Source organism: Gallinula chloropus, assembly GCF_964237585.1.
Source record: "Gallinula chloropus genome assembly, chromosome: 28".
NCBI lineage: Eukaryota > Metazoa > Chordata > Aves > Gruiformes > Rallidae > Gallinula > Gallinula chloropus.
This window is the reverse complement of record NC_140113.1, coordinates 5,878,920-5,887,766: the sequence shown is the minus strand read 5'-3', so window position 1 is coordinate 5,887,766 and position 8,847 is coordinate 5,878,920. Positions and strand designations below refer to the sequence as shown.

General features: G+C 58.7%; 1 protein-coding gene across 2 annotated transcripts; it reads left to right on the top strand.

Moving 5' to 3' along the window:
- The first annotated feature begins 2,308 nt into the window (after positions 1-2,308).
- Positions 2,309-8,588, top strand: LOC311201843 (acidic leucine-rich nuclear phosphoprotein 32 family member B). Of its 2 annotated transcripts, none has more exons than XM_084276305.1 (7): positions 2,309-2,432; positions 4,760-4,909; positions 5,368-5,490; positions 6,512-6,710; positions 6,989-7,107; positions 7,470-7,524; positions 8,354-8,588. In XM_084276305.1, exons 1-7 carry the CDS (start codon positions 2,379-2,381, stop codon positions 8,440-8,442), a joined length of 789 nt encoding a protein of 262 aa, XP_084132431.1. In that variant the 5' UTR covers positions 2,309-2,378; the 3' UTR covers positions 8,443-8,588. The 2 variants fall into 2 exon arrangements, with proteins under 2 accessions (XP_084132431.1, XP_084132430.1); XM_084276304.1 differs by having other exon boundaries at positions 6,986-7,107.
- Positions 8,589-8,847: the final 259 nt, after the last annotated feature.

Genomic DNA, 8,847 nt, shown 5'->3' with positions numbered 1-8,847 from the left:
CGGTTTTGGTCGGGCTGGATGGTTTTAAAGGCCTTCTCCAGCCCAAGTGATGCTGTGGTTCTACCGCCCACCCGCTGCTTCACCCGTGGGGTCGGCAGGTAAAGGGTGCTGGGGACCCTGCGGCCAGACCCGTCCCAGCCTGGGATGGTTCCCAGTGCCCCCACCCGACAGCGGGTCCTCCGCAGCAACCACCCAGTTCCACACAGCATCCGTGCTGGGTGTCTGGGGGGAGGGATTCCCCCCACTGCAGAGTGGGGTGACTTGGGCAGTGCCCTGCCAGCTGCCCGCCCCACAGCAGAGCACTGGGGGGTCTCTAGCAAGAAACTGGGTGGTGGGTGCACCACGGAGAGGTGTAAAGGCCGCAGGGAATTAAATGACTTTTCCTTCCTTAAAAACAACCCCAAACCCTGGGTTTGGCCCCTTTGGAGCTGAAACCCCTCCTCTGGACATCGCTGCTTGGTTCAGCTTCTCCTAATGAACGAGGCTGATGTTGGGGCCAGCTGGCAGGGCTGCCGAGCAGCGTACCAGAGAGCCATTTCCTCCCCAGCAAGGCAGGCCAGGGGCCCGCTGCCAAAGGGGACAATGAGGGACAGCCGGGCCAGGCCGGTGAGCCCTCGTGTTCCTGTTTACTCGGTGGCTGGGCCATCGATCAGAGATTTCTCTGGTTGGATTTTAAGATCATTCCTAATGAAGCCACGGCCAGTGGTGCCCGTATCCTGCTCTGGCGCGGGGTCCCTGGGAACGGTGGCAGCGGGTCGTGGCGGGGGACCTTGCTGAACCCCATGCAGCACGTCCTGCCAGCTCCATCGCACCCTTCAAGTGCAGTTGGGGCCGACATCACTGCCTTGGCCAGGCGCTCCCATGGCCCTGAACCTCCCAGGCCTCACCTGCCTCAGGATTCGGGGCTCAGGGTGTTTGCACCCAGAGCACAGCCCTGGCCGGGGCTGCCCATCAGATGAGAGAAGGGGATGCTGGCTGGTGGTAACGAGGGAGTTCCCGTGGTTATCTCAGCCTTCCTTCAGCAGAGCCTGGCCAACACCCTGGATTTATCAGCCCCTCCAGCTGCTGAGCTGCTGCTGGGTGTAGCCTCAGCGGCAGCTGAAAGAAAGAAGCTGGCATGAGGATGGGACTGTGGGGATGGGGATGTGGTGCTAGTGATGGGAACATGGGGATGGGGATGGGACTGTGGTGCTGGGGATGGGGACATAGTGCTGGGGATGGGGTCCTGGTGTCGGGGATGGGGACATAGTGTTGGTTGACTGCAGGCTGAATATGAGCCAGCAGTGTGCCCAGGCAGCCAAGAAGGCCAATGGCATCTTGTCTTGTATCAAAAACAGTGTGGACAGTAGGTCTGGGGAGGTAATTGTGCCCCTGTACTCGGCATTGGTGAGGCCAAACCTTGAGTACTGTGTGCAGTTCTGGGCTCCCCAGCATAAGAAGGACATGGAGGTCCTGGAGCGAGTGCAGAGAAGGGCAACCAGGCTGGGGAAGGGGCTGGAGGGCAAATCATATGAGGAGCGGCTGAAGGAGCTGGGGGTGTTCAGCCTGGAGAAGAGGAGGCTGAGGGGAGCCCTTCTCACTGCCTACAGCTACCTGAAGGGAGGGTGCAGAGAGGTGGGCGATGGTCTCTGCAGCCAGGGGCCAGGAGATGGGACAAGGGGCAATGGGCTCAAGCTGCCCCAGGGCAGGGTCAGCTCAGCTGGGAGGGCAAAGTTCTTCCCTGGCAGAGTTGTGGGGCTGTGGCACAGGCTGCCCAGGGAGGGGCTGAGTCACCCCTGGGGGTGTTTAACAGAGGGGAGATGAGGTGCTCAGGGATCTGGGGCAGCTCAGGATGGGAATGGTTGGACTCAGTGATCTTAAAGGGCTTTTCCAGCCTTGTGGCTCTGTGATTCTGTGACAGTGCCGGGGATGGGGTTGCGGTGCCAGGGATGGGAACACGGTGCCCTGGGTGGGTGGGTGGGTGAGGGGGGGGGGGGCGGGCTGGGGCCTCGCCCCGGGCCTGCCCGCGCGGGACGCGCAGCTCTAGGCCTCTCCCAGCTCGGCGCTGCCTCAGCGAGGCCGGCAGGGGGCGCTGTGCAGTGTGTGTGTGGGGGGGCGGGTGTGTGTGTCTCTCTCTGTGTGTGTGTGCGCGGCGCTGCGCGCGGCCGGCAGGGGTCGCGGCGCGCGCCGCCTTTGTTGCCGTTGGCGCCTTCTTCTGCCGGGGCGGCGGCGGCGGCGCGCGCGCGGGCTCGGGCGGGAGGCGGCGGCGGCTGGAGCGGGGCCGGGGCGGGGCGGGACGGGACGGGACGGGACGGGACGGTGGGGGGGGCCGGCCGGACGGACGGACGGAGCGAGCGGCGCAAGAGCGGGACGGAGCTCGGCTCAAGGGCGGCGGGAGGATGGAGATGAAGAAGCGGCTGACGCTGGAGCTGCGCAACAAGAAGCCGGGCGAGGTACCGCGGCTTTGGCCGGAGGGCCATGTGCTGCCGGGGGCGGCGGGAGGCGGGGGGGGGGGGGAAAGAGCTGCCGCCCAGGGTATGGGGGGGTCCTGAGAAGGGGAGCGGGGAGGCCCGTGGGGGAGCCCCGGGTTAGGGCGGCGGGGCGCTCCCCTGCCCGGCTCCTCCCGGCATGGCGGCGCGCACGTGCGCGGCCCGGGGGCCCCCCCCCACCCCCTCCGAAGCGGGAGCGGTGGGATGGCGGGAGTGGGGACGGGACGTCCCCACTCCCGCCATCCCACCGCTCCCGCTTCAAGGGGGGGGGGGGGGAGGCCCCCCCGGGCCGGGCCCCGCCGCCTCTTCGTTGCGCTGAGGCCTCCGAGCCAAAGCGGTGCGGCCCCGCGCAGCCATGGCGGCTCGGCCATGTTAGCCGGGCGGCCCGGGCCTGCCCCAGCGCCTTCCCGCAGAGCGGGGGGTGTGTGTGTGTTTGGGGGTGTCTCAGAGGGCCGGCACCGGGTCTCGGTTCGATCTCCCCCCGTGTGCCGCGCTGTCAGAGCCGCCTCAGCACCCCGGAGGCCCAGCGGGGCCTCCCGCCTTCCCCGCGGCCTCGGGCGGGGCTGGGGTGGAGTGGGGGGAGAAGCGGGATGGCCGGGCCGCGGGCACGAAGAGCGGAGCGCTAAGGGCGCTGCTTCGCCTGGGGAAGGGGGGTTGAGGCGGCAGCCCGGCCGCCTGGGCCCTGCCGAGGCCCAGCCCGGCCCGCCCGGCCTGGGAAGCGGGGCTCTCGGCGGCCATGGGGCCGGGCCCGCGCTCCCGCAGCCGGCCGGGCTTTATCAGGGCCAGGCCGGCAGCCCCGCTCGCCGCTTTGGCACCGAGATAGCCGCTGGCTGTCACTCGGCTGGGGGACGGGCCGCGGGCGGCTGGAAACCAGGGTGGGAGCGTGGGGAAGGCGGGTTGGGAGCGGAGCCTTTGGCGGAGCTCAAAGGTGCTTTGCGGAGGGGAAAGGGGTTTGCAGGGTGAGGAGAAGGGTCCCTCCGAGGCTGCAAACCGCGGGGCTGCTCTGCTGTGGCACCAGCAGTGTGAGCGGGCCCGGAGGCCTGGCACCGGACCCGTGGGGCCCAGCCGTGCTGCCGGCCTTGGCTGCTCCGGCCTTGCAGCCCCACGCCAGGCAGGGGGAAAGCTGCTCTCGGCCAGGTTAGTTCATAACCAGAGAACCTCCAGCCTTCCCTCCGTGCCTGCAGCGACAAAGCCACAGCAGCAGAGGGCTGGCTTCAGCCGCCTTTACACCCACCGAGGGGACAGAGTCTAACTCCAGCTGAAGGCTGGTCGGGGGTGCTGGGAGCAAAACCTCAGCTGCAGGAGTGCTGGCAGAGCCTGTTTGCTGCTCGGCGTGGAGCCCTGGCCACTGATGCCGCTTTTAAGCGTGAATTCCTTGGGAGCATGTGCTGTGAAGGTGGCACGGCAGCCCTGAAGCTGCTCTGGCAGTGAAACTATTGGAAAGAGGTTCCATAATAGCTGGTTGGGCTGAGCAAAAGGTGGAATGGGAGCGCTGCAGAAGAGGAATTTGGAGAGCTGTCTGGTCAAGGCTGATTTTTATGTCTGGCTGTGAAGTATGTGCGGGGTAGGAGCACGTTTTGAAAGTGGCTTGTGAGAGCTTGAGGGCAGGGCTGGCTTTGGGGGAGAGGAGGGTGCCAGGTGTATTTACCCTCGAGATCTTTGAGGGGGAGCAGTTCTGAGCTGGTGTTTCACAGCCCTGTGAAATTCTGTGCTGCATTACCAGGTACTGATGGCTTCTGTGTGTGTCGTCAGCCCTAGGCAAAATAGTAGATGCTGCCAGTGTTCTTGCTCTCCAAGCCTGAGGTTGAGCTCATCTGCTGAGAGACAGATGTGCCACCTCAGTGTGGAGACTGTCACAAGGAGAGGAATCTTCTGGAGACGAGTTTTCCAGCTCTCCAGTGGTGTGGGGGAGAAAGTGGAAGGGGGCAGAGCCAGACCAGGTGACCTTGTTCAGCCTTTTGTTGGGGAGGCCTGAAGTGTGACTTTCTGAGAGCTTTCTGATGCCTTGTTTGTGCAGCATTTTGCTGTAACCCCAGGGTTCAACTGCTTGGTGCCTCTTTGCTGAGCAGATGGACCTTGGTTGGAGCCCCAGGGTCGTGTGTGGCACGGTTAAAGAGCAGAGTCTTAACCACCACCGGGAGGGATTCTCACCGAGTGCCCTTGCAGGAGTGATTTGGCTTTAAGATGTTAAATCCAAGGCAGGGGGGCTGCCAGGCAGCTCCCCCAGCTTGGCAGACTGGAGGTGAGGCTCAGGCTGGCGTGCTGATGCTGCTGTGTGTCTCTGTTGGCAGGTGAAGGAGCTGGTGCTTGATAACTGCCGTTCGGACGATGGGAAGGTCGTTGGTCTCTCTTCAGATTTCGAGAACCTGGAGTTCCTCAGCATGATCAATGTCAGCTTGCTGTCTATCTCCAACCTCCCCAAGCTTAACAAGCTCCGGAAGGTGAGTCTGCTCCCATCCCCAGCAGTCTGTGCTCTCAGACTTCTACAGACAATTAATTACTATCCTACATTTGATTTTTGCCTTTTCCTCTGCCCCTCAAGCAAGTGAGAGAAACTGGTGTCCAGTGAGCAACAAAAGGGTTTGAGCTCACTGTACATTTAGCATCCTTTCTCTCTTGCTTTTGCTGTTGTGCTGCTGTCAAAAGCTTCAGTGGCGTAATAAATTTTGGTGTTTAGAGCACATACCCCTACGTCCTGCAGTGCTGAGGGGGCTGGGAGAACCACAGTACCACAGGAAAAGGGTTTCAAAGGAAAACTTGTCCTGCTGCTCCGTGGTGTGGGATAACGAGCAGGGCTGGAACTTGGGTGCCCACAGGAGTGCAGCTCTTAGGGTAGTTTTATTCCCCATGTTGCAAGCTGAGACACCTCGTGACAGTGTGATACTCTCTCTCCTGGCAGCTGGAGCTGAGTGATAACAGAATTTCTGGTGGCCTTGAAGTCCTAGCAGAGAGAACTCCTAACCTGACACACTTGAATCTGAGCGGCAACAAGATCAAAGACATCAATACGCTGGAGCCCTTGGTAAGTAGAAGGTTGTGCTGGGATCTCAGGGATGACTTTGGTTCCTTTGGGGAGTGGGTCTGTGCAGCACAAGTCCAACATCTTGGTAACTGTTCCAACAGCACTTCCTGGTTCTGATGGGAACAGATGAGAGGGTCCAATTTGAGGCTGGGCTAATAGTTAATGGCTCCTCTGTCTGGAAAACCAGCAGCCAGTTGCTAAAGGAAGCATGAAATTGGGCTGGATGAGTAAAACTGTGGATGCAGTGCTCAGTGTACACCTCAGAAAGGACTGTTAATGGGTCGGATGCAGTTTGAGGTAGGTGGCACCTGGGGTGTCATGGAGATGAGTGGCTTGGACTCCAGTCAGGGTGTCCATTGCATCAGTCCACAAGGCGCCGTTGTACTGGGCTGGGACCCTCTGGCCCTGGGTGCTGTCCCAGCATGTGTTGCAGGGGGTTCCCCTTGCATCTGAACTTCCCCAAAGAAGGCTCTTGCCTTGTGATCCTCTAGCTGAAAGGCCTGTGCCTCACTAGCTGTTTGTTGTCTTTGGTCCCTCCATCCCCTCCTGAAAGAGCTTGGAACTCTTCTTCTCTTGACCCAGTGCACGGCCCGAGCAGGAGGGCTGCCCTGGCTGTGCTGAGAGGGCTGCAGGCACAGTCTGCAGGTCCCAGTGTTGTGCTCTTGGGTGTTTTGCCTGCTGTTTTGGGCAGGATGAGTCCAACTCAGTGATTCCTCCTGCTGAGGGAGCTGGGCTTTCCGTGCTTGTTGCCCTCCCCATTCAGAAGGGAGTTAAGACTTACAAATGACTTCACAGGGAGCTGGCTCCAAGGAGGGGAAATTAGGACTGAGGAGCTGAAAAGCAGTTGTGTTTGCCTACAGTGAGCAAGAGCAGTAACTCCTCTGTCTGAGGAGCTCATGGTGCAAATAATGCATGCAAGGACACTTCTGTGCTAGATCCAGGCAGCAAACTCTCCCCTGATGCCTGCCTGATCTCCACTCGGTATCACCTTGTCAATAACCTAATCAATTGATCTTTGCAGAAAAAGTTGCCAAACCTTCATAGTCTGGACCTCTTCAACTGTGAGGTGACAATGCTCATCAACTACCGGGAGAGCGTGTTCACCCTCCTGCCCCAGCTCACCTACCTGGACGGGTTCGACGCCGATGATCGGGAAGCCCCTGACTCCGACCCTGAAGCTGATGGGGATGGACTGGAAGATGAGTATGAGAATGGGGAAGGTAAGGTTTATTCCTCCCTTGGTTTTCTTCGTGGGGAATAACCCTTTTTCCTCTTCCTGTGTGGTCGTGTTGCTAAATAAATGGGATTGTGATTTGCCACTGAGTTAGAGGCTGCCTAGGTAACCTGCTCCATCCCTTGGCAGGCTGTGGAAGATGGGAGACTTGGTGGTGGTCCCTGCTCCTCCTTGTCCTGTGGCACTGGCAGTGGGAGCATGCTGTCTAGGGGTAGCAAACGTTTGGGATCCCCTTTGCTTACCTCCCTCTTGTTTTGGTAGAAGGTGAGGAAGAGGATGACGATGACGAGGAAGATGATTTGGATGAAGAAGTCATTGATGATGAAGAAGATGAAGATGATGATCTGGAAGGTGAAGAGGAGGAGGATGGAGTAGATGATGAGGTGAGTCTGTCTGTCATTGGTACAAATCTGCAGCCCCATGTTTGGTCACGCTTTTTGTTCTGGTGTGACCCAGGTCTCCCAGGTGCCTCTTAGGGGGCAGATCTGAGCAGTGCCCTGTTGCACTCTGGTTTTGCCTAAGACACCTTTTGGCTCGTGGGCCTCAGGCTTTATTGCTCAGCCTGGTACTTCCTGGGGCTTCAACTGGGAGAGCTGCACAGCCACCATGCAGGGGCAGCTGCTCCCTGCTCCACTTGGACCCCTGTCATCCTGAGGCCAGAGTAGGGCTGGAGCAGAGGAGAAGGGATTACACCTCGCTCATGGGGTTGTGGTTCATGCAGCCAACCCTCTTGTTTTGTCTCCAGGAGGAAGATGAGGAGGAAGACGGTGAGGAGGATGAAGAAGATGAAGCTGATGATGGTGAGTGCAATCCTAACACTCTCTGCAAAGCTGCCTTAACAGCCTCTCACATTTGCTGGTGCAGTAGAGCTGCCCAGGCTGCAGTGCAGTGCTGTTGTAGCCTGCAGCTCCTCCCTGACAGCGCACAGCGCTCCTGCTTACAGGCACTGCTGACGCTGCTGCTTGTGCCTGAGCTGTCTATTGAATGGTGGTTGCACAAGGGGTCACGCAGCGGTGATGGGGAAACAGGCTGCAGTGCCTGCTGATACCAACCAAGCTGGGCAAGTCTGCTCAATATTAATAACATAAATGGCTTAGAAAACCAGTTCTAAGTAGCTCAGACTGTGCAGGAGCTGGGCTTTGGGAGCAGATGCCCATGTTAGCAGTGTGTGTGAGGAAATGCTTGGAGAGAAGCTTTCCTCTCCCCTCAGCTGCAGTGGGGAGGGCAGAGCCAAGTCCAGACTCCTGGTTCTGACACTGTAACCACAGCTGAGTGGTAGCAGAGTAGAGCAGCTGGTGTGATGGCTTCAAATGAGCTTGTATGAGCTTGGTCAGAAGTGACTCAGTTCTGCAGACATGGTATGATTTGGGGGATGTTCAGCAAAAAAAAGCCCCTTTTCAAGTGACTATTAAAGATACAGGATGCTTGGGAGGGTGTGGAAATGAAAGGCTAGTGCAGGCTCTTCAGGGTGCCATGTGGAACTGGGCAGGGTGGATCTCTGCTCTGTAATGGGGCTGGTCTAGTCTGTGCTTGTTCACCAGCAAAACTCTGGCTGTGGTGGCTGAAGCCACAGTTCAGCTGCTGTTCCAGGAGGCTGAGCAGAGCTTCACGCTTCACCTCTCTTCACAGACCTTCCACGGGGGGAAAAGAGAAAACGAAATCTAGAGGATGAAGGAGAGGAAGACCCAGAAGACGAAGAGGACGATGAGGATGACTGATCAGAGCGAGCCAATCAGTTTTACAGACTATGACTGTGCTTGTCTTAACCTTCCCATTGTGTCTATGTGAGACTGTAAATCCCTGTCTCCCACTCTTCCCCCCTTTGTATGGCTGCAGCGTCCACAATATATTTTTTTAAGATGTAGATTACTGTAGGCATTCAGGGGAATCTTCCATACAAGGCTCACTTTTTCTCACAACTCTCTCATGACCAAAGGCTTTCTCCTCCATTCTGTGGTTTGTGCAGCAGTTTGCAAAAAAAAAAAAAAAAAGTGGAAAAAAAAAGCAAAAAAAAAGAGAAAAAAATAAGAAAAAAACCCCCCTCTTCCTCCTTAGGGTATCTTTTGTGTCTGAAATCAGCCTTTGCCACACTGGACCCAGAGCTCCAGCTCACCCACCCTTCC